Source organism: Molossus molossus, unplaced genomic scaffold (assembly GCF_014108415.1).
Source record: "Molossus molossus isolate mMolMol1 unplaced genomic scaffold, mMolMol1.p scaffold_m16_p_19, whole genome shotgun sequence".
Taxonomy (NCBI): Eukaryota; Metazoa; Chordata; class Mammalia; order Chiroptera; family Molossidae; genus Molossus; species Molossus molossus.
The window spans coordinates 50,114,055-50,139,524 of NW_023425354.1; the positions used below are offsets into that span (position 1 = coordinate 50,114,055).

At 45.9% G+C, this 25,470-nt stretch overlaps 1 protein-coding gene across 1 annotated transcript in view; it reads left to right on the plus strand.

Annotated features, from left to right (window-relative positions):
- Window positions 1-24,565, plus strand: part of GLP2R (glucagon like peptide 2 receptor) — a 60,050-nt gene extending 35,485 nt beyond the window's left edge. Inside the window, exons 10-13 of the mRNA XM_036269483.1 lie at window positions 8,720-8,808; window positions 15,828-15,966; window positions 23,204-23,245; window positions 24,230-24,565. Of these exons, the coding sequence (XP_036125376.1) occupies window positions 8,720-8,808; window positions 15,828-15,966; window positions 23,204-23,245; window positions 24,230-24,565 (606 nt within the window). The remainder of the gene's footprint in view (window positions 1-8,719; window positions 8,809-15,827; window positions 15,967-23,203; window positions 23,246-24,229) is intronic.
- Window positions 24,566-25,470: the final 905 nt, after the last annotated feature.

Sequence of the window (25,470 nt, forward strand, 5' to 3'; positions counted from 1 at the left end):
TTATTGATTTTAGAGAGAGAGGGAGAGAGAGATAGAAACATTGATGAGAGAGAACCTTGATTGGCCGCCTCCTGCATGCCCCCCACTGGGGATCGGGCCCACAACCTGGGCATGTGTCCTGACTGGGAATTGAACCGGCCACCTCTTGGTGCATGGGTCGATGCTCAACCACTGAGCCACACCGGCTGGGCAAGGATTTTGTTTCTAAAGAGGTACATTAGTACTATGTTGGCTCACTGTCTGTAGAGAATTTACTGCATTAATTGTCACTCAATCACAGTCACTATCTTCTCTTCCCCATTGCATAGAGGCATTCTTAAGTCTTTTCTTTTTAAATTTTTTATTTTTCAATTACAGTTTAAATTCAATATTACTTTGTATTGGTTTCAGATATACAGCACAGTGGTTAGACAGTCATACACCTTACAAAGTGGTCCCCTGATAGTCCTAGTACCCACCTGGCACCACACATAGTTATTACAATATTATTGACGATATTCCCTATGCTGTGTTTACCGTCCCATGACTATTCTGTATCTGCCAATCTGTACTTCTCAATCCCTTCACCTCTTTCACCCAGTCCCCAAACACCCCTCCCCTTTGGCAACCACCCGTCCGCTTTTTGTATCTATGAGTCTGTTTTTGTTTTGTTTGTTCAATTATTTTGTTCTTTAGATTCCACATATAAGTGAAACCATAAAGTATTTGTCTTTGCCTAACTTATTCCACTTAGCGTAATACCCTCTAGGTCCATCAGTGTTGTCGCAAACAGTAAGATTTCATTCTTTTTTTTTTATTCCATTGTATATATGTACTACTACCTTTTTATCGTGTATTATGGGTTGTTTCCATATCTTGGCTATTGTAAATAATGCTGCTGTGAACATATATTCTTCAAATGAGTGTTTTGGGTTTTTTTTGGATATGTATACCCAGAAGTAGAATCACTGAGTCATAAGGCACTTGCATTTTTTAATTTTTTTGTAGAAACTCCATACTGTTTCTGTTGTAGCTGTACCAATCTGCATTCCCACAGTGCACAGGGTTCCCTATTCCCCATGTCCTTGCCAGCACTTGTTGTTTGTTGATTTATTAATGATAGCCATTCTGATAGGTGTGAGGTTATAGCTCATTATGGTTTTTGTTTGCATTTCTCTGATGATTAGTGATGATAAGAACTTTTCATATGTCCTTTGGCCATCTGTATGTCTTCTTTGTAGAGCATCTATTCAGGTCTTCTGCCCACTTTTTAATTGAATTGTTTGTTTTTTGATGTTTAGTTGTCAGAGATTTTGTAAATTTTGGATATTAACCCCTTATCGGATGTGTCATTGGTAAATATTTCCTTCCATGTAATAGATTGTCTTTTTGTTTTGTTGATGGTTTTGTTTGCTGTGCGTAAACATTTTAGTTTGATTTAATTCCATTTTTTGTTTGTTTTCATTGCCTGAGGAGATATATCAGAAAAAATACTACTAAGAGAAATGTCAGAGAGTTTATTTTGTTTTCTTCTAGGAGTTTTATGGTTAAGTCTTACATTTAAGTTTTTAATCCATTTTCAGTTTATTCTTGCATATGATGTAAGAAGGTGGTTTAGTTTATTTATTTTTTGCATGGATCTGTCCAATTCTTCCAACTCCATTTATTGAATAGATAGATTGTCTTTACCCCATCATATGTTCTTGCCTCCTCTGTCAAATATTACTCAACCATATAGACATGGACTTATTTCTGGGTTTTCTATTCTGTTCCATTGATCTATGTGTCCATTTTAATGCCAATACTATGCTGTTTAGATACTATAGCCTTGTAGTATTGTTTGATGTTATGTAGCATCATATCTCCAACTTTGTTTTTCTTCAAAAGATTGAATGGCTATTCAGCGTCTTTTGTGGTTCCATATACATTTTTGGATCATTTGTTCTAGCTCCATGAAACATGACATTTGTGTTTTGATAGGAATTGCATTGAATCTATAGATTGCTTTGGGCAGTATGGATACTTTAACAATGCTAATTCTTCCTAACCATGAGCACAGTATATGTTTCCATTTATTTGTGTCTTTTAAAATTTCTTTCTTTAGTGTCTTACAATTTTTTGAGTACAGGTCTTTTACTTCATTGACTAAATTTATTCCTAGGTATGCTGGGTTTTTTTTTTGTTTTTTTTTTGGATGCAATAGTAAATGGAATTGTTTTCTTAGTTTTCATTTCTGATAGTTTGTTATTGGTGTATAAAAATGCAACCAATTTCTGGTATTTGTTTTGTACCCTGCCACATTACTAAATTTATTTATCAGTTCTAGTAATTTTTTGGTGGAATCTTTAAGATTCTCTATCTATAGTATCATGTCATCTGCAAATAGTGGGTTTTACTTCTTCCTTTTCAGATTGAATGCCTTGTAGTTTTTCTTGTCTGATTACTGTGGCCAGGACTTCCAGTAGTGTACTGGATAAGAATGGTAAGAGTGGATATCTCTGTCTTGTTCCTAATTTTAAGGGAAATACTTTTAGTTTCTTCCCATTTAGTATGTCAGCTGTGGGTTTGTCATGTATGACCTTTATTATGTTGAGATATGTTCCCACTATTCCCAATTTGCTGACTTCTTATCATACATGGGTGCTGGATTTTGTCAAATGCTGTTCCTGCTTCTATTGATATAATCATATAATTTTTATTTTTCATTTTGTTTATTTGATGTATTACATTAATTTATATGTGGATATTGTACCAACCTTGCATTCCAGGAATAAATCCCACTTGATCATGGTGTGTGATCTTTTTAATGTATTGTTGGATTTGGTTTGCTAATATTTTGTTGAGGATTTTTGCACATATGGTTATCAGGGATATTGACCTATACTTTTTTTTTGTAGTGTTTTTTTTTTATCTGGCTTTGGAATTATGGTAATGCTGACCTTGTAAAATGAGTTTGTGAGACTTCCATCCTATTCTATTTTTTGGAATAGTTTGAGAAGGATAGGTGTCAGCTCTTCTTTGAGTGTTTGGTAAAATTCTCCTGTAAAGCCATCTGGACTAGGACTTTTGCTTGTTGTGAGGTTTATTTATTTATTTTTTATTTTTATTACTGCTTCAATTTCATTAGTTGTAATTGGTCTGTTCAGATGTTCTGATTCTTCCTGATTCAGTTTCAGAAGATTGTGTATTTCTAGGAATTTGCCCATTTTGTCCAGATTATCCAATATAGTTGTTTGTAATATTTTCTTACAATCCTTTGTGTTTCTTTGTTGTCACTTGTTATATCTCCTCTTTCATTTTTTATTTTATCTATTTGGGTTCTCTCCCTTTTTTCCTTCATGAGTCTGGTTAAAGATTTATCAGTCTTGTCTATCTTTTCAAAGTTCTGGCTCTTCATTTTCTTGATGTTTTGTATTTTTTAAAGACTTTATTTTGTTTATTTCTTTTCTGATCTTTATTATTTCCTTTGTTTTACTCAGTTTGGGCTTTGTTATTCTTTTTCTAGTTTCTTTAAGTGTAAGTTTAAATTGTTTATTTGAATATTTTCTTGTTTCTTTAAGTAGTCCAGTAATGCTATGAAATTCTCTCTTAAGACTTATTTTGCAGTGTCCCATCGATTTTGGGTTGTTGTGTTCCCATTTTCACTGTCTGAAGCTATCTTTCGATTTTTTTTTATTTTTAAATCTCACTGCTAACCATTCATTGTTTAGTAACATATTATTTAGCCTCTATGTATTGGTGTGTTTTTTAGTTTTTTCTTCTAATTGTTTTCTAGTTTCAAATAATTGTGGTCAAAGATGATGCTTGGTATGATTTGAATCTTCTTAAATTTATTTAGACTTATTTTGTGGCCTAATATGTGGTCTATCCTGAAAAATGTTTCATGTGCGCTTGAAAAGAATGTATATCTGCTGCTTTGGGGTGAAATGCTTTGAAAATATCAATTAAATCCTTCTGGTCTAATATGTCATTTAGGCTGCTGTTTCCTTATTGATCTTCTGTCTGGAATATCTATTCCTTGAGGTCAATAGGATGTTAAAATTTCTTACTATGATTGTATTACTGTTGGTTTCTCGCTTTAAGTCTATCAGTTTTTGCTGTGTATATTTAGGTGCTTTTATGTTGGGTGCATAAATGTTACAGGGTTATATCCTCTTGTTGGATTGAGCCCTTTGTCTTTATACAATGTCCTTCTTTGTCTCTTCATAGTCTTGGTTTTAAAGTCTATTTTGTTCCATTTAAATATTGCTACCTCACCTTTTTTCCCCCCATTTCTATTTGCACGAAATATTTTTTTCCAACCTTTACTTTCAGTCTGTGTGTATCTTTTAATATCAAGTAGGTCTCTAGTAGACTATATATATATACATGGGTCTTGTTTTATTATTGATTCTTACCCTATATCTTTTTATTGGAGCATTTAATCCATTTACCTTTAAAGTGATTATTGATAGGTATGTATTTGTTGGCATTTTATTATATATATCCTCCTCCTCCTTCTTGTCCCTTTAACATTTCTTATAAAACTGGTTTGGTAGGGAAGAATTCTCTTAGCTTTTTCTTGTCTAGGAAGTTCTTTATTTCCCCTTCAATTTTAAATGATAGCCTTGCAGGGTAAAGCAATCTTAGTTGTAGGTCCTTGATTTTTATCACTTTGAATATTTCATACAAATCCCTCTGTCCTAAAATGTTTTTGTTGAGAAATTGGCTGACAGCCCTGGCCGGTTTGGCTCAGCGGTTAGAGCATCCGCCTGCGGTCCGGAGAGACCTGGGTTCGGTTCCCGCTAAGGGCATGTACCTCGGTTGCAGTTTGTCCCCGGCCCTGGTTGGTTGTGCGGGTGGCAGCCACTCGATGTGTCCCTTTCACGTCGATGTTTCCCTCTCTCTCTCTCTTCCGTTCTCTCCCTCCCACTCTATCTGTGCAAAAAATGGAAAAATGTCCTCGGGTGAGGATTAAAAAAAAAAAAAAATTAGAAGGAGAAATTGGCTGACAGTCTTATGGGAGCTCCCTTGTAAGAGAAAGACAGGTAACTAACTGTCTTTCTCTTGCTGCTTTTAAGATTCTCTCTTTGTCTTTAACCTTTGGCATTTTGATGATGATGCGTCTTGGTGTGGACTTCTTTGGGTTCATCTTGTTTGGGACTCCCTGTGCTTCCTGGACTTGTATGTCTGTTTCCTTCACCAAGTTAGGGAAGTTTTCAGTCATTATATTTTCAAAGAGATTCTCAATCCCTTGCTTTCTCTCTTCTCCTTCAGGTACTTCTATTATGTGGATGTTGTTACACTTGATATTGTCCCAAAAGTTCCTTAAACTATCTTCATATTTTAAATTATTTTTTTATTTGCTCCTTTGATTCGATGTTTTCTGCTACCCTGTCTTCCAAATAACCAGTTTTATCCTCTGCTTCATCTAATCTGATGTTGATTCCTTTTAGTGTATTCTTCATTTCAGATACTGTAGTGTTCATTTCTGACTGGATCTTTTTTTTTCTTTGTTTTATTTTATTTATTTTTGATATTTTGTTCAGAGTGGGAGGGAGAGAGGAAGAGAGAGAGAGAGAGAGAGAGAGAGAGAGAGAGAGAGAGAGAAACATCAACGTGAAAGGGACACATCAAGTGGCTGCCACCCGCATGACCAACCAGGACCAGGGACAAACTGCAACCGAGGTACGTGCCCTTAGCGGGAACCCGGGTCTCTCTGGACCACAGGCCGATGCTCCAACCGCTGAGCCAAACCGGCCAGGGCGTGACTGGATTTTTTTAATGGTTTTTATGTCCTTTATATGCTCACTATCTTTTTGTTGAAATTCTCACTGAATTTATCTATTCTTCACATAAGTTCCATTAGCATCTTTATAACCATTGTTTTGAACTCTATCTGGTAGATGTTTGCCTCCATTTAACTTAGTTCTTTTCATGGGAATTTCTTCTCTTTTGTTTTGTTTTTTATTTTTTTTATTTTATTTGGGACATGATTTTTTGTCCCCCCATTTTGGCAGTCACTTTATATTTGTTTCTGTATATTAGGTAGCTCCATCTGTCTCCCAGTCTTGGTAGGTTGGCCTGTTCTGTGGAGCTCAGTGGTACAGTCTCCCTGATCACCTGAACTGGGTGCTCCAGTTATGTCTCTGGCATGGGTTATATGAGCTCTCCTGTTGTAGTTGACTCTTTATTGCTGTTGACCCATCTGTGCTTGGGGTTGACTCCCAGGTTGATTGACTGCTGCACATGATTGCAGGGGCAGACTTTTTCTACTTTCTACACCTCCTACCAGTTTTGATGTGACTTCTTTTGTATATCTTTAGTTATAAGACTTCTGTTCAGCTAGTCTTCAGATGGTTATCCAGGTTGATTGTTTTATAATTTAGTTGTAATTTTGATGGGTATAACTTCCACCTAATCCACTATCTTGGATCCTCTTCCTTAAGTCTCTCCAATTTTAAAAATAACTACAACCAAAACCCTTTTGCAGCCCTGCAAATAAAAATGGGGAGATATTATCTCTGTTCTGCATCCCTTGTCAACTACTGTTCTATCAGTCTGCGTCCCTCACAGCCAAGCCTCTTAAGCATGGTCTACATTGTCTGTCTTCCCTCCTCACGTTTCATTCACAAAACAAAACATTGCAGTCTTGCTCCTACTCCCACCTATGAATTGCAGCTTCCCTTAGTAAACTCCTTGTTACTAAATGCTGTCTTACTTTGCTGAAATTTCATGCAGCATTTAAACCTTCTTAAAACTCTTCCTATTGTGAGCTACCAGGGTACCATTTCCTTGTGGTTCACTCCAACTGCCCTAGCTACTCTTTCCCAGCCTTCTTTGCTGTCTCCACTTCCCCCACCTCTCTCTTTGTTACAAGGTGGTTCTCTTAACCCTCCTTTTCTCCATGTTTACACAGTGTCCCTAGAGAATCTCACGTACTTCACTGGCCCCATGTTCTGGCTGGGACCTTTCTGATCAGGTCCAGGAATAAATGTCTCACTGCCTTGGGACAACTCATGTACAAAATCACTGGACTTTCCCACCTTCTTCCTCGAATGCTTTTCCTCCTCATTGTGGTCACTCTCTTGCTGAATGGCACTACCACACATTTCAGATCTACAGAGAATCTTTGAGGTCATCTTTGACCCCCACATCTAACAAGTATCAAAGGTCATTTGACTTAAACTTGTTAAGAATTTTGAATCCATCTCCTCCCCTCCATTACTGATACACCAGGGCTATTGCTTTATTTCAATTTGCTATCATCTTTCCCCAGGAACTCTGAAACTGCCTCCCAGGTGGTCTCCCCTCCTCCTGTCTTGCGTTCATCCAATCCTTTCTCCACACTGATACCAAAATGATCTTTCCAAAATTCAGAATGCAAATCTGATCAGTACACTTGCCTGCTTAGAATTCACCAGTGTCTCTACATTACTTTCAAAAGAAAACCCAAAGTCCTGTGTGACCATGAAAGGCTCTACAGGAAGTAGTCCTCCCTCCATCTCCAGTATCACTTCTCACAAACCTTGTTCTCATTCTCTGAGCCCTACCCACACTCACCACTTGCTTTTCCGCCTCTCCAGGAGACTCATGATTTCTCCTGAGGTTGCCATCAAGATGTTAGCCAGGGCTGAAGCCACATGAAGGTTTGACTGGGGCTGAAGGATGAACTTCTAAGGTGGTTCATACACATGGCTGGCAAGTGATGCTGGATGTTGATAGGAGGACTCAGTTTCCTCCTGTGGGTCTCTCAACAGGCTCCTTGAATGTCCTCACAACATGGCAGCTGGCTTTCCCCAGAGTGAGCAATAACTGAGGAGAGAGGGAGAGAGAGAGAGAGGGGAGATAGATAGATAGATAGATAGATAGATAGATAGATAGATAGATAGATAAATAGATAGATAGATGTCAGACGGAGGCCATTCTTTTGAGGATCTAGCCTTAGAAGACATATAGCATCACTTTGACCATATTTTTTTTCTTTAGATGCGAATAACTAAATGTAGCTCACACCCTAGAGGGAAGGGGAACATTAAGGGTTGACAGAAGAGGTGTCAAAGAATCTATAAATATATTTTAAATTGTCTACCACGGTGATAATGCAGAGCTGAATTTTTCTAGTTCATCCAGTTATAGAAAGTAGTCTAGACAGTGGAGAACATGAACTTTCCCGTGAATTCTGTGGCAGCTACAGGATCTCAAGTTAGATACCAATAGTGCTGGAGTTCTTGACAGAAGGGAGGCTGTGTGGCATTGATTTTTAAGTGAAGGGAGGTTTGTAATCAGATAAATCTAGATTTAATTGCTGACTCAGTCACTTACCAGCTGTGCAGCCTTAGGAATTGTACTTGTCTGCTCTGTGCCTCTGTGTTCTCATTGTATCATGCCATAAAAATAGCGTGGCTTCCTCAGAGGGTTATTGTAAGGATTAAATAAAATAATGTATGGAAAGTTAGTTAGCCAATGCCAGGCACTGTAAGTGCTCAGTTATATTAGTTAATGTTGATAATGTAAGTGTCCATCTGCATTTCTCAGATGACTGTAGTGGTGGGCATCCTGAGGAAGAAGAAACTAAATGACGTTTCAGGATCCTCACCAGGGAGAGTGGGAATTACTGCAAGTTCTTACTACCTGACCAGCTGACTGCCAAACTGCCCCTAGTTTACACGGACAAGGATATGATGGCCAGGCCCAAGGTGACCTCGATATTTGTAGTCATATGGAGACCGGCTCTTACTCATGTCTACTTTTCTTCAAGGTCAATTTTTTCATCTTCCTGAAAATTCTCAAGCTTCTCATTTCTAAACTCAAAGCCCATCAAATGTGCTTCAGAGATTATAAATACAGGTAAGTGGCCTGAGGTCAGTACCCAGTAGTGGAGGACCTCTTCTGGCTGTTTGGCTGATGTCCCGAGGGTGAGGGTGGGGTGGGGATGAGCTGCATTAGTGTGTTTATCTGCTAAGACAAGGGTATCAGGGTTACTCCCTCTGAAAAAGGTGTCATGGGATCGTTGAGGGCTTTGCCAGTGGTGAGGACTTTCTGGCCCCATGACACTGGAGGAAGTGCAGTGTGGCCAAGGGCACCCACAGTCCCCCACTAGGAAATGGTTAAAATGCTCCTAAGAATGGATGTCTTACAGGCCAGGGAAAGAGTCACATGAAGAGAAGTTAGATACTCGCCTACCTTCCGGAGGGTTTTGAGGTCACAGAATAAAAGACGTATTCTAACTCAGAAGAAAATATTTGAGTATTTTTGAAGCCTTGGGATACAGGACCCAAACTTTGGAGTCCAAGGCATCATGTTCTTCACATCACTCTATGTGACTCGCCTTTGCTGTGTCCCTTCTGCTTTCCACAGTGACAGTCGTCCCAGTTCACAGCAAGTCCGATCACAGGTGCTGGGATCTGCGTCACTGTAAACACAAATGAATGAACGAATGAATGAATGAATGAATGAATGAATGGCCTTGCAAGATCTTTCCTTCCTTTTCCAGTTACCCTTTCCTGTCTATGAGACACGTCCACTTCAGGAAGGCTCTTGACAAGGGAATGTTTTAACCCAAAAAGGTAGCTCTCAGGACCGGGATTTCGGTCCACATGGCAGGACAGGGGCAGAGGTGTGAGTGAGGATGACTATAGCTCTGTTCCTCACTCTTTCTAAGGCCAAAACAGGGTCTGACTGGTGTGCGGGACGGTAGTTTTTCCATCTATCTGACGAACATTTAACGAATGCCTGCGATGTGCCTGAAACTGTGCTGGGAACAAAAGGTCAATTCTGTGTGGAGCCTGTCTGCAAGGGGCACACGTCCTGACTTCCAAGGACTGGGATGTCGGTGTGGAATGCGAGTCAGGAGCACTGAAGCTGGCTGTGACCCCAGACTCACCGACTACCTTGGGCAAGTCACTTGGCCTTTCTGGGCCTGTTTTCTGGGGTGGAACGTGAGAGTCCACACCATTCTCACCTTCTCCTCGTTATGAGGATGAAAGGAGGTTATGGACATGGGTGACCCGTGCAATCAGATATGGTGAGTGGTATTTGCCCAGGGTTCAGACTCCAAGTCCTATCTCCCTAAAACCCTTCCTACAGCAGGTCAGAAGGATGAACACACATGGTTCAGGACCAGGAAAATATATTCTGTAGTTGGCCTACATATGTTGCAAACACCCCCAGCCCTGGGCCAGCCTGGACCACACCGAGCCCGCTGTCTCTCTTGGCGCCTCTGATTGAGCCTCCACGTGGCCGACAGTTTCGTTGGCTCTTTTCCCGAGGCTCGGCTCTCTTACCGCTCGCCGAGGGCGGAGGTCCAGGGCCAGAGCAGGGCTGCTCCGGTCATCCTGGGTGGTCCCCTCGGGGGGAGCAGTGCTCCCACTAACCAGGCTCACGGGAGACCCGGGCACCCTGGAAACTCAGCAGAGGGCAGCATGCCCAGAGGACAGCCACTTTCCCCCGAGACGGAGAGCCTGAACCCTGTTGTCTCGTACCGTGTCCTACTTGGTGTTCCGGTGCTCCGGGCCCACAGCGGCCCCTCCGAGAGCTTGCCATCCTGGCTGCTTCCGAGCATCTCCGGACAGCTGGCCCAAAGCACAGGCTGGTGAGCCCTCCACGGAGTGCCTGGCTCAGCGAGTGGGGGATGGAGTCCCGTCTCCGGGAGACTGTGATACCCAGCCAGAGGTGAGGACCGCTGGATCAGGTGCTCCGGAGAGACCAGGCATGGAATTTTCTGGTTGGGCCATGGCAAGTGTGTTCTAAGCAGCCTTGATATCCCTTTTCCAAGGTGTCCTTTAGAGTTATCCAAGGGAATGGTTTCCAAACTTTTCTGATCATGCATCTCTGTTAGCAAAGAAATTTTGCGCATGACCCTCATAGATACACAAGGTCTGCTGAACTGTTATATCCTTATAACACACACACAGACAGAGAATCATAGAGGATAAGATTAGTACACATAGAACTCCTGCTACCTTATTTTATTATATTTTCTTCTAATACCAAATGGATCACCTTGCACAGCACTGGAGTGGGAAGCCCACTGGGAGCCAAGGATCTGGACAGTGTAAATAAGGATCCTGGGGAGAACCTCATGGCTGAACCGTGATTTCAAATGGTTATTTTGAGGAGAGAGAGTAACCCTGCCCGACGTACACGATGTGTCTGAAAACCTCTCCCCTCCCCTTTGTATGAGGAAAAAGCTTGAAAAGAGGAACGTGGGTACATGCCTACCTGGAGGCCTCCCAGGATGAGGCACCTCACCTTGGCAAGTTTGCCACCACCTGGGGACTGTACTGGGGACCTATGAGTGTTCCCGAGTGGCTGAGCCTTTTGCAGGGCTGACTAAAGCCAAGTGAACTCACAACAGGCTAATATATAAACCAACCATGCTATATGACTATTCATTCTTAGAGACTCTGGAAGGTGGGGATGGGGTGGGGGCCCCCTCCAGTGCCCCCAGTCTTTGCAAAGTTGACACCAGAAGACCCAGAAACACATGGCGGTCACTAGAGTGTTTAAGGTGATCACGCCATCCAAGTAGAGTGATTGGCGACCAAGGTCCCTGAGGGTGGCCTGAGAAACCACCGCCGCCCTGTAGTTCCACCTGCCTGGTGCCCCAGTCTCCACCGGTAGAGCCGGATACACACTGAGAACGTCCTGCTTTGTCGGTGATATTTCCTGCCATTCTGGTTGGCTATCTGCTTTCTGTTTACTGACCCTTTCAACTGCAGAGTACAATGAAATTAATTAGCTTATGCTTATTTTTTAAAAAAATCCTCACTCGAGGATATGTTTCCATTTATCTTCAGATAGAGTGAGAGGGAGAGGGAGAGAGAGAGAGAGAGAGAGAGAGAGAGAGAGAGAGAGAAACATCGATGTGAGAGAGACACATCCATTGGGTACCTCTCGTACGACCCTAACCAGGGCGGGGGACTGAACCGAGGTACATCACTTTGACTGGAATCGATCCTGCAACTCTGGTCTGCAGGCCGACACTCCAACCATTGAGCCAAATTGGCCAGGACAGCTTATGCTTATTAATTAGCAAAAATCAGGAGCCTGTCTCTAGGACACACCCAAGCCGCCTTATTTTTGCCCTGGGCTGGTGAATCCTACAGCAGCGATGAGCACATTTGCCCACTTTTCTCTCCAAACAGTGTAACTCTCTCATTTCCAAATTCTGGGAGGGCTGCTTCCCATCACCCCCATGGATCATCAGTGCCCCCAGCTCACGCTGCCCTCTTCCACACTGGAAGATTCTCCCCTTCCCCCCTTCCCATCCATGTTTGATTTCCGGTAGAGCCCTCTGCTGGGTAAGGAGAAGCGGGGGCCACAGGGCATTTTCGTACCAACTTCGGTAGGAACAGTCCGGCCTCCAACTTTCCCAGATTTTGAGAACTTTCAGAACATAACTCTCAAGATTTGGTCCCCCTCCAGGAGTCTATTTTAGGAAAGTCTCAATTAAACACATGTAAACCTTGCTGAAGAGGCAAGTTGCTGGGACCTGGAGAACTTTCTGTCGCCCCAGCTCATGTCAAGGCTTCTCCTGTTCAAGTGGAGGGACTGAACCAGCCCATCTGTCTGGCCCGGAGAGGGAGAGCTGAGCCACGCCCGAGGGACCGCAAGGGCCCTGGCATGTGGGCGGACACCCACCGCCCTTGGCATGGCCGGAGATCCCTGTTCTTTGTGGTTTCAGCTGGAGGTGGTCCGCGTGATGCGTGGGGCACAGCTCTTAATGAGTTTATAAAGGAGAATCATTTCTTAGGCTAAGCCCCAGAGCCCTTTCTAAAAGGACTTGCTGATGGGCAATCAAAGATGAAAAATGTCACAAATAGAAGCAGAGCTGATTCAAGTCAGCGAGGCTGTAAGCAGCTTGAGGGCAGAGAAGGCGTCTTTAGAAACAGGGAGAGCTAAATTCGAGTGACCGTTCATCATGGATCAGATGCCATTTATTCTGAGGGTTTTCCATGTGCATCCTTATGATGACACTGTCAGGTATTATTGTTAGTAATATTTTATTTGTATTCCGGTATTTTATATTATATCATTATTTGGATTATCCTCCTTTTACTGAAAAAATGTTTAAATAATTTGCCCAAGGCCACACTGCTAGCAATGGGCAGCTCTGGGATTTGAACCCAGGCCCCAGATACTTGACTGCCGCTGCCCCCAGCTCCTCCTCTCCCGCTCTCCTGGCTCAGGTGCCACAGCAGATGTAATTATTTATTGAATAGCTAAGTGATTGCAATAAACTAAGCTGGGTTCCAAAAAGATTTTTCCTTGACTTTAAAGAGCGGGGAAGGGAAGAGAGAGAGAGAGAGAGAAACACTGATGTGACAGTGGCACAGCGATCGGCTGCCTCCTGCACTCTTCCTCCCCGAGATGGAGCCCACAGCCCAGGCACGTGCCCTGACCGGAATCCAACCGGCAGTCGTTTGGTGCACGGGACGACACCCAGCCCCCTGAGCCACCCTGGCCGGGGCCAACCAAGTCATGTAAATAAACAAATGATTGAACATGAAAAACAAGCATAAACCCAGTTCGTAATAGTAAACTGCTCTAGATAGTTATGGATTTTTGCCCGAACAGGAACACAAATAGTGCTTTGTCCAAGGAGAAGTTAGAATGAGGTAAGGAGCAGGAAATCCCTTCTGACATCCATCCCAAGGTGTGGCCGGGACTAAAATGGCCAACAACTTGAGGGAAAGGTGGTCACTCTTTGAAAATCATCCCATACTAAATGTAGGAGCAGGAACAAAAAAAACTGCTGAAATTCTAATAAAGTCTGGACTGTAGCTATTAGTCCATACCGATGTTGGTTTCTCAGCTTCGACAAGTGTGCCATGATGATGTAAGATTTCAACGTGAGGGGAAACAGAGTGAAGGGTATCTGGGAACTCTCTGTACTCTCTTGGCTACTTTTCTACACATCTACAATTATTCTGAAATAAAAGTTTTATTTAAAAAGCACAAGGCCACGGCAGGGCCCTAAGAATAAGTTGATGGGGAGACACGGGTTCGAGTGCAATAATGTGACCCAGAGCAAGTGTCCCAGACTCCAGCACATGAGAGGGCCCAGCAAGCAGGTTAGGGGTTGGAAAGTCACCGCCAAGCTGTAGCTGATGGTTGCCAAGCAAGAATCTGGGCCTGATCTTCCCATTTATCAAAGGAAGCTGGAAATCTGAACGTCATTGCTTAAAATCTCATCATTTAAAGATGGCTTCAATAACAAAAATCGCTTCCTAGCAGAAGCAGAAAATGTCTGGAGGTCAAATACAACGCATGTATCCATTCTGCAACCTCCAAGCTAGAGAGTTTTAAAACACTCCTGGAAATGAAAAACAACAACGAAAAACCTCTTGAAATAGACTCTCCTTGGGAGCACCTTCCGGTTGCTTAGCTAAGTGACTGGTGTGTGGGTGGATCTGCAAGGAGAGGTACTCCTGAGCTCGGCTCAGGCAAACCACATAACCAGGGCCTGTGTCTCAGACTCCTACTCCTTGGCCTCTCCTTGATGGTCGAGACTGTGGGACGTGCAGTCCACGTGCCTGGGTGGAGTCCCTCTTTCTTGGTGACTCCTGTTCAGCTCTTGCTGGCTTTAGGTGCTTTTAGGCACAAAGGTGAGCTGTTCTGTTTCCTTGATCACGTTGTGTTTGAATGGCTCTCCCAGACACGGGAGTCACAGTAAGCTCTGCTTTCTCTCGGACAGTTACACCTTCCCGAAGATACTGCCCGTGAGCTGCTCACGACCCTCCATGTTTCTACATCTTTAATTACCTAGGGCTTGGGGAAAACCTCCCAGTCTAGCCCTTTAAGAAAGAGAGTTGGGCTAGAAAAAATCATTACAGTTAAGCTCTTTTTTTCCCAGTGTGTAAACAGCAGCTTGGTTTGTACCCTGAATATGGATCACCATTGCTAATAGTTTTAAATCAAGAAGCAGAGTAATGGTCAAGAGCCGTTGTTTCCAAAGGTGGATCCTTAAAAGTTCTCATTCCTGGGACCCAGACTCCAGAGGTTTGGATTCAGAGGATCGTCCCTGGGGCCAGGAAGAAGTGTATGTTTCTATGCACATATATGTATAGCTCTGTAAGGCTTTCCTAGTCAAACAGCCATATTTGGGGACCACAGGTACGCGAAACGGAATGTTGGGGCCCAGCTGTGCACTTTGCACGTGGGTGGTACAAAGGAATGTTTGTCTTTTTTGTGTAGAGTGTGTACAACAGGGAGCTTCCGCACAGCACTTGTTATGAGGAGGATCAGCTCCTCATTTCCTGTAGCCTTGGCCGCCACCAGGGTTGCGGGGTAGCATGGGGGCTGGAGGTGGAGCCCGCGTGTGAAGTCAGAAGCCTGCTTCCAGGCAGGTAGTTGGCGCTCAGTGGCTCTGTGACCCTGGGCAAGTGCTTTTCCCTCTTCTCAGGTTCAGTAGAGCACTGACCTTGGGAGTCCTGAATAGAGAAAGAGACGAGGAGCTGCAGCTAGCCAGGTCATAGGACATTTGCCAAACCTGGCAGAGGTGTAGTGCCCAAGGGTGATAGCCATGTGCGTGGAAATCTATCCATCAGGCAAAATGTAGGTATATCTGCAGGTGTATCATAATCTACATGGGGGAATTCATTTATTCATTTACTCATTCATTCATTCATTCATTCATTCATTCATGTTTTCTGAGAATTTGCCATGAGTCAGGTGTTCAGAGGCACCAGTGAACAAGACCACCCTGGCCCTTAAGGTATTCAATGTGTGACCAAGAAAGCGAACTGGAAAATAAACCGTTTATCAATATGGTAACAGCTCCAGGAAAGGCATGTTGAGAGGAACAGGGCATGTTGCCTGTTCCCAACGTGGCCCTCACGGTGGTTATCTGGTTGTCGTTGCAGATTGGCAAAATCAACGCTGGTTCTTATTCCTTTATTGGGTGTTCACGAGATTCTCTTCTCTTTTGTCACTGATGACCAAGTTCAAGGATATTCAAAACTCGTCCGACTCTTCGTTCAGTTGACGCTGAGCTCCTTCCACGTAAGTAGGCATCTGAACCAGAATGCCTTGGCTTTGTGAAAAACAGAATGCCCTGGATCCAAACAGACTCCAACCGAGAAAGCCCACAGATGGAAATGGGTTCTAGAATCGCCAGGCTTGTTCAGTGAGGGCCATGGCATCGGAAGGGTGTGCAGACAGAAGTGTTGCCTTGATCCTGCCAGCATGATACAGTGACTAAGAAGGGAAAAGTGGTCTGTTCCCTGGGCTGCCATGGTTGGTGTGACTCATGAACATATTAACTGTGAGTGTCAACACGAACCCTTCTATTAAGTGCCTATTTTTGCTGGGTTCTCTGCAGAACACTGTGCAAAATGAATGTTGTGTATACTTCAGGTGACATACTTAGAACAAAACAAAACTTCGGCAGGGACCAATGAGTTGAGACCGGGAGGCTCTTGAACCTAAACAGATGTGTGGGGGCTGAAACAAGAAATTGAAGGCCAGCTGTGGTTAATTTACCAGGGTATTTTCATTATTCATTGCTTGAATTGTTACCCACTACTCAGTAGCTTACAATGACAACAATGATAGTTATTCTCGTGGTTCTGGGGATCCCAAATCCAGGTAGGATGCTACAAGGAAGGCTCACCTCTGCTCCGTGGGGTCTGCTGGGGCTGGAATCGCCACAGTGGCTTCTCCACTCATTGTCCGGGGCCCACACTGGAAAGGCTCGAAAGGCTAGGGCTGGCTGGAGAGGCTCTATTTGGGTCAAGTTTGTGGGGCTTCATTTCTCACTGTCACCCACCTTCCTCAGTCCCACACAGTCTTAGGGCTGTGCACCCGCTGCATGTTCTCTCCCCATAGTTTCTCTGACAGGGCAGCTGCATTTCTTACATGACAGTTCTGGGCTCCCAGAGCACAGAAGCAGAAGCTTCCAGGCGTTCTAAGTGCCTGGGCCTGGAACTTGCACAGTGATACTACTAGTGCGTTCTACTAGCTAAAGCGCGTCACAGACCCAGCCTGGACCGCAGGGGAGGAGACTGCAGGTGGCACGGCAACTGGGAGGCATGGCTCACCAGCAAAGGCCACAGTGCAAAGACTACCACGGTCAGTGTGGCTACACGAAAGCCCCGTACAGTAGTAACATTGGAATTAATACTCTTAAAATGCTCGCAGAAGAGCAGGGTTTCCAGAATGGAGAAGAGAGGAGCTTGGCAAGTCCTGTCTGCAGGAAGCAAATGTAAAATTGGATGAAATTGTCAATAACATCCGTTTCAGGACCCTAGAAATCAACCTAAGGCATACACAAGATTGAGAGGGGTTTATTCAAGAACATTACTGAGAACCTGAGTAAGAGCAGTAGGAATCCGTGTTGCTTTTTCCTGAGTCTGTGCTTGTCCTCCAACCCCTCCTCCATCAATGAGCTAATGCTAGTGAAAACCAGCAGCTTTGCTGAAGAAAGGGGCTGACTTGATACCGCTCTCGTAAAAAGCCCATACCCCTGGGCATGGTCAGAGAGTAACGATCTTAGTGTCAAAGGAACAAGGAAAGACAATGTCACAGCCTGAGGCAGTCACCTGAGTTGGGTCAAAGAGGCAGAGTACGGTAGCAGAAGAAAGCATCAGTGAACTTGAAGAAAGTTCAATTATGATTACCCAGTCTAAGAAACAGGGGGGAAAATTGAAGAAAAATAACAGAGCTTCAGATATTTGTGGACCTCCATCAAGAAATTCAACATACACATATTGAGAATCCCAAAAGGAGAAGGGAGATTAAAAAAAAGTTAGAAAAATCATTTGGAGAAATGATGGTTGAAAACACCCCAAATTCGATGAAATATATTACTCTAGGCCATTCAGGAAGCTCACTGAGCTCCAAATAGGACGACACAGAGAGATTCACATCTAGAAACAGTGAAGTTAAACTGTTAGAGGCCAAATACAAAGAGAAAATCCTGAAAGTAACGAGAGAACGACTCATTACGCACGGGAACAAGAACACGACAGCGGCTGGCTCAGAAGCACTGGCGGCCAGAGAGCAGTGGGCCAACACGCTGAGAAAAGTCATGTGATCATTATGTTTCCAAATTAAGGCAAAGACATAAATAAACAAAAACTGAGATAATTTATTGCTAGCAAACCCTCCTCAAGAGAAGCATCAAGGGAAGTCTGTCAGGCTGAAAGAAAATGACAGTAATCGATAAGTCAATTCCACATTAAGAAATAAAAAGCACACCCTGGCTGGTTTGGCTCAGTGGTTAGAGCGTCAGCCCATGGACCAAAGGGTCCCGGGTTTGATTCCAGCCTGCACCTCAATTGAGATTTGTCCCCGGCCCTGGTTGGGGTCGTGTGGGTGGCAACCACTTAATGTCTCTTTCTCTCTCCCTCTCTCTCCCTCCCACTCTGTCTGAAGATAAATGTGAAAATATCCTCGGGTCAGGATTAAAAAATAATAAAAATAAAAGAAAGAAAAAGTACTGGAAAAGATAAACACATAGGTAAATAGGAATGATATAAATATATAGGTTCATCTTTTATTGAACTGATTTTAAAGGCATAAGATCACATAAAATAATTATAAACTCTATTGCTGGCTTAAGCTGTATTATATAAAGAACTAACATGATAATAGCAGCACAAAGGAACAAGGAGGACACGGAGCTGTATTGGAGAAACATTTCTATATTAAACCAGAATTGTTAGTATTAATATGAAATAGATTATGATAAGTTGAGATGCATGTAGTAATTTCTGGTACAAACAGCAGGAACATAACTCAAAAGCTATAGTAAGAAGACGAGCAGAGGAATTAAAATGGTACACTAGAAAATATCTGTCTACTCCCAAACACTTTCTCTATTTAAAAAAAAAATTTCTTTATTGATTTTATTGAGAGAAGAAAGGAGAGGGAGAAAGATATAAAAACATCGATGAGAGAGAACATCAATTGGCCGCCTTCTGCATGCCCCCACTGGAGATTTGACCCACAACCTGGGCATGTGCCCTGACTGGGAATCGAACCAGTGACCTCATGGTGCATGGGTCGACACTCAACCACTGACCACACCGTCCAGGCTACGCCCAAACACTTTCAATGTCATTGAATCCTCACGTTATCTTGTGAGGGGGAAATTATTATACCATTTCAAATATGAAGGAACTGAGACTCAGAAGAGAACTTGCAAATACTAATAAGGGCCAGATATGAGATTTGTAGGCAGAGGTTAAGCCCTGGCTTGTAACTATAATGCCATCGTGCCCCTCAGGTGCCCGTGAGGGTCAGAACCAGGAGACACCCGATTCCCTATGTCAGGTCTGCGAGTCTGTGCAGAGTGGAGACCGTGTGCCTCCCCACTGCGCACTCACGGTAGGCCCAGGGCGCAGGCCGGAGGGGTGGTCTGAGCAGCTGGGCAATGGCTCTTTCCCCTCCTGGTGGAGCTGAATCTTGTGTGGCTTTGAACTGAGACAGAGGACCAATCAGTAACATTTTTTCATCATGAAACCATGTTCAATTTATGTCCATCGTTTGGGAAATTTCCAAAGCGAAGGTTTAGTAATTTGGGTTTCCTATGTTGCTTGGTCTAAATCTTCTTTAAAAGGTAATCCCAAATTAGAAAAAAGAAAAACACAACAAAAAGCTGCAGCTGTGACATCAGTCGTATTTGGTGGCCCTTTTCAGCCTAAGGGACAGATTTCTGAGAAGGAATTCTCGCCTATCATACTGCCCAGGCAAGGGAGCACCTATTGCTATGCAATGAGCTACTCCGACACTTCACGGCTGAAAGCAGTAATCATGTTGTTATCTCTACTGACTCCATGAACTGGGCTGTCTGGACTCAGCAGGATGGTAATTTTTGGCTGGGGCTGCAAACATCTGAAGGCTCAGTTGGGCTGGAACATCCGAGATGGCTCATTCGCCTGACTAGACGTTGACCTGGGCTGTTGGCTGAGCTCAGCTGAGGTTCTCAATCAGAGAGCCTCTGCCCTCCTCTACGTGGCTTCTCCGTGTATCTTGAGCATCTCCCACCATGGCAGCTGGACTCTTGGAGCATCCCAAGAGCAAATGTTCTAAGAGAGAGAAAATAAAAACTTTCAACCTTCTTGAGGCATGGCTCAGCAGTCCCGGAGTGTCACTTTTACCACGTTGTATTGGTAGAAGGAGTCACAAGTTCATTCCAGATTCAAGGGAAAAATAAGGTCCACCTCTTGATGTGAGGAGTAGCCTATGCCTACAGGGAGGGGAGGAACTGTTGGGGCCATTTCTGGAGACAAACTGCCACACTGGATCATTTGGTTCTACAGCCAGACAGAGCCCTGCTTGCCTCTGTGCAACACTGAGGAGCGTGAGCAATCAGGGTGGCTCTGCAGATGGAGCCAGAAAACACACCTGGAGGGCTCGTGCATGGTCAGAGACCCCTACACTGTTCCCCCCCGTCCCGCCAGGCACAGGTGAGAATGTGGGTGGGCAGATGCATGGTGCATATCAGGTGGGTCATATCGCAGTGAATCAGAAGGAATCAGCTTTGGATCGAACAGCTGCCTCACTTGCTGCTTTGCTGAGTCCTTCACTCTTCCAAGGGCTTATTGCTTAGTGATTCTCACCGGCTTCCTGCCATCAGGGAATCTTCGGAGAGACTGCCACGCGGTGGTGATGCATGTTCCGTGGGAACCTGTCCCTTCACACTTGCTTTATCTAGAATGAGACTCCAGGATGCTCCTGAAATAATGAATCAAGAACCCAAGGGAATGAAAGACAGGTTTGTGAGGGGGAATCCTATTTTAGTGCACTCGTTTATGAGAATTCTGGCACACTCTCAGCCACCCTTCCAAGACCACGTGCCTGGAGGCAAATACCACCGGCCCTGCCAACTATGCAGGGCACCTGTGAACCTCAATGAGCGTGCGTGTGTGCAATGATTAACTGGTACCACCATGCCCCTGTCTGGGAGCTATCGCCTTGGGCTATCTAGCCACGTCAGAGGAGAAGAATTCCACGCTGGTGGGGAGAATGCAAACATTTGATTGATGCTGTGGCAGCCAGCAGGAGGATACCTGGCTTCCATGAGCACAAAAATCTACCTCAGGGCAGCAACATTGTATCATTCCTTCTCAATTTCATCTTTTTTTTTTTTTTTGAACCAGTACTGAACCTCCCTTATCAGTGACAGGGCTGAGGGAACTATGCTTAGAAGTGGGAGACTCAGCCTGCCCTGTGACCTTTGCGGTGGAATGTGTGTTGGCCTTGTGAATGCTGGCACTTTAAGAGCTCCTTCCTGCAAACTCTGCAGGGGTGGGTCCAGTGCCCACAGCCAGCTTCCTGGATCAGACGGCGCCCGAGTCCCACGGCCTCGTGGCACAGGGAGGACCGCGGCATGTAGGTTATAGCACGTGGCTGTTCCACAGATCAGGAAGTGTCGGCATCTGGATAAACAGTGGAAACGCACTGTCACTCAAGCATCTTTGAGTCCGGACCTCTGGCAGTTAAGCAGTGAATGCAGAAAACATTTGCAGTGTCAAGAAACGATCCTTTTACTGAAACTTCTCCGACACAAATACCTTATAATTGAAAAGACCAGAGAAGGGAGCTAGTCTTGTGTGTGTGTGTGTGTGTGTTAGGGACAGATGATAAACACATTGACAAATAAATAGTATAATTCTGGTGTCATAAAAAATATAAATATAAAACAGAGTACGGTAATAGTGACTAGCATGGCCACGAACAACCCGTGGTCAGGAAAGACCTCTCTTTGAAGTGATAGTTGAGCTAAAACCTGACTTTTGAGAAGTAAGTTAGGCAGAGATTTGAAAGAAGAATGATTCAGGAAATAAAGTGCAGGGACCCGAGGAAGAACTCGGCTCTGGTAGCCGGTCTCCCGTGATCTTTAGCTCCTGGTACTTGAGGCTTTGGGTAGCCCTCTCACACACTGAATAAGGGTGACGTGTGTGATCATTAAAGTAGTGCAGACACGAAGGGACGTGCCTTTTCAGGGCAGGTCATACAGGGGTTGTGGCTTCTGCCTTGCTCCCTCGAATGCACCCCCTGGGGGAAGCCAGCTGCCATGTCATGAGGATGCTCAAGCAGTTCTGTGCAGACAGAGGCCAGCCACCGACAACCAGCGCCAACCTGCCAGGCACACGGGCCGCTGTGAAACAAGTCATGCCTTCCGATGACCGGAGTTCCAACCAACCTCCCGACTGCAGCCTGAAAAACGACCCTGAGCCAGACCACCCCGCTAAGCCACTCCCAGATTCTTGGCCTGTAGAAAGCATGTGAGATGATAAATCTTTATTGTTGTGGTCCACTAAGTTATATAGCAACAGACAACTAATACCTGGGCTTGAGATGCCGGGGGAAGCCAGGAGGCCTGTGTGGCGGGAACACGGTGGCTGAGGGGAAGCGTGGTACGAGAAGTCAGTGACACACACAGCCCTCACCACCCTAGTGCCTTCTGTGATGAAATTTTAAGTGTGATGAGAAACCACTGGTGTGACATCACCTATCTTTTCAAAAGAAATATTTTGGCAAGTGAAAGGGATAGTTACTATCTCACATAAATGAAGAGGTCGGCATCAGGCATGGCTGGATCCAGGTACTCCAACAATATCCTCAGAATTCTGCCTTTCACCCTCTCCAGCCTCCGCTATTCTCTCTGCCGGCATCATTCTCAGATGGGCTTTCACCATGTCGCTGGCAAGATGCCCAGAAGTATCTCCAGGCGTATACTGACTACAGAGCTGGCAAATCTAGGGAAGAAAGTACAACCTCTCTTCTTTCCCAGTGGGAAGAACTCAGAGGGGCCCCGCTTGGGGCACATGACCATGTGGGCTGATTATATTGTGGTGATGGCCATCCTAGCACACAGGGACCACATGACCGACCCTGACAAAGCCTAGGGAGTGGAGGAAGGTCAGCTTCCAGAAGGAAAGGATCCAAGTAAGGCAAACAAACAAACAAACAAAAATCTAGCCAATGCCACTAAGGACAAACAGACATGGGACAGCGACTTGCACAGTCTTCGTATAGTTGAATGAATGATTTAATCATCACTGGCCTATGAGCACCTAAGCAAACACCCAGGCCTGGTGGGTGTCAGAGGAAGAAGAGACCTCATGGAGATCCAAGTTACCCAGGGTGACTGGCTCTAGGCGGTGCAGACCGGGTCGTTGCCTGCCTGTGCCGGGGACAGCGGACTAGGGCAGGCCTTGGGACTTTCCACGTAACTCTGACACCTCTTCTACCGAATCCGAGTTCACGCCACCTCTTCTTTTCGTTCCAGGGACTACTTGTGGCCTTGCAGTACTGTTTTGCCAATGGAGAGGTATGTTTTCCGTGCTGCCAGCTCAGCTTCCTGCGAGGCTGGGCTGGCATCCACCGCCCTCCAGGGTTTCCGTGTGTGTGATGGTGCCACGGGGGGTGTGCAGCGACCATCATGCAGCAGGGAAAATGTGTCCTGCGAGCTTCCAAGGGTGAGAGCAGGAGGCAGTGTATAGAAATGGGATGAGGGGACGGGACGAGTGTAAGGAAGCGCAGACCCCTCCTCTGGCCCTGCTGGAGATGTGTTGGGGGTGTGAGTGTGATAGGAAAAAGCTTGAACTTTGGAGACCAAAAATCTGGACTCGATCCGCCACTCACCCACTTAGGAGCTCCCAGTTAGGTCACTGTGGCTCTTTGAGCCTCAGTTTCCTCTTCTGTAGAGTGGGAATAGTAACCGTCCCTGTCCTCTAATGTTGCCCTGGGTATGCCGGGCTCACGGTAGAGGCCCGGTACCTGGGAACTATGATTATTTTTAGTATTAATATTATTGCATATCCCCAACCAGCTCTCTGCTCCTCTGGAAAGAGGCTTGAAAGGGGCAGGGGCAGAGGCCAGAACAGTTTCTCCTGCCCTTAGAGTTGGAGGAATTTCCGGTCCCCTCTCATTGTCCCCTTCTCGGGTTTAAATATTTATTTCCGTCTCCTCCCACTAGAATGTAAGCTTCTTGACGGCAAACTTTCTTCCATCATGCTCACGGCTGCTCCTTCTGTATCTTCATCCGTCAGGCAGGCTCAAAATGCCACCTCGACAGTCCTTTCTTTTCCTTTCAACCGCGTCCCAAATCTCTGTCTCCTTCCCCATGTCCTGCTCCATGGACTCCCAGCGTCACTCCCGTCTGCTAGGCTCAGGGTGTTCCTCCTCTTTGTTCACCTGCGCCAGTTTGAAGATGAGCTTCCCGAGGGGGCACAGAGTAGCCACTCAGTACGTAAGGTGAGTGGGACCCGTGCCCAGTGCCCCCGACAGCAGCCCGCTCTCTCCTCGCCGGCAGGTGAAGGCCGAGCTGCGGAAGCACTGGGCCCGCTTCCTGCTGGCCCACCACTCGGGCTGCAGAGCCTGCGTCCTGGAGAAGAACTTCCGATTCCTGGGCAAGTGTCCCAAGCAGCTGTCCAGGGGAGGCGGAGCCCGGACGCTGCAGAGGCCGCAGTCCGCGCCCGGCAGGGGCCCGCTCCTGCAGCTCACCGTGCAGCGCCCCGGGGAGCCGGGCGCCCGGGCCCCCCCGGGCCGCGCAGCCTGGCGCTGGGGCAGCAGGCTGTCGGAGAGCAGCGAGGGGGACTTCACCCTGGCCCACACCACGGAGGAGGTCCTGGAGGAGAGCGAGATGTAGGCCGGGAGGAGGCGCAGGCCAAGGCGGGCGGGGCCGCAGGGCGCGGTCCTTCCTCTTCCTGCGCCGTTGGTCCACCTTGACAGCAGCGTGTGGGGGTCCCTCGTGCTCTGATGAGGCTGCGCAAACACTCACGGCCTGTCATCTGCTAACCCCGCTGGCGTGTTTCCCAGGACCACCAGCCTCTGGGGCGGGCCTGAGATTCAAGTGCAGGGAGCCCCACGGTACAGAGACGCCTGCTGTGAAAGGGGGGGCAGCCAGTGTCTCTTCCTCTGCCCCTCGTGGCACAGGGTTTCCCTCTGAGGCTGGGTTCAGGGGCTCAAGGGCCACCCGGGAAGTGTTTTTCGTGCAGAGTTCAACAGGCAGATTCTAAGAGAGCGCGTCTGGAACACCGGCCGCTGACGGGAGCGGAGTGCCGGCATCCAGGCGGATTCTGATGCAAGCCGGCTGGGCGGGCGCTGGCGGCCCCGGGCTGGCCAGGGGTGGGCAAAGCTGGCGATGTTCTGAATTCGGCAGTTCAGCTGTGACACGTCCGCCCTCCTCAGGCAGCGTGGAACCCCATGCCGCCCGCAGAGCCCCATTCCTTTCCCTGTCGAGTCCTGCCTCTCTCCCTCTCCATCTTCATCCATGGCCGGCAGACGTTCTATCTGATTCCGCCTCCCTCTCAGGGTGGGCCCAGCTCCAGGGGCCCCTCTGAAAGAGACCATTGGTTCCTTCCTCCCCTTGGGCTCCGCCTGCCTTTCTGAGCTTGGCTTCTTCAGGCCTTGCTCGTCCTGCATCCTCTGTCGTTGTTGGTTTGCCACTGACACCTTGGTGCTCCAGGTTTGCCCACCGCCCTCCCTGACCGAGTGTCCGCTCCGCATGTGGGAATGGATGCTGGCGGGTGGAGGGATAGGACTGGGCTGACC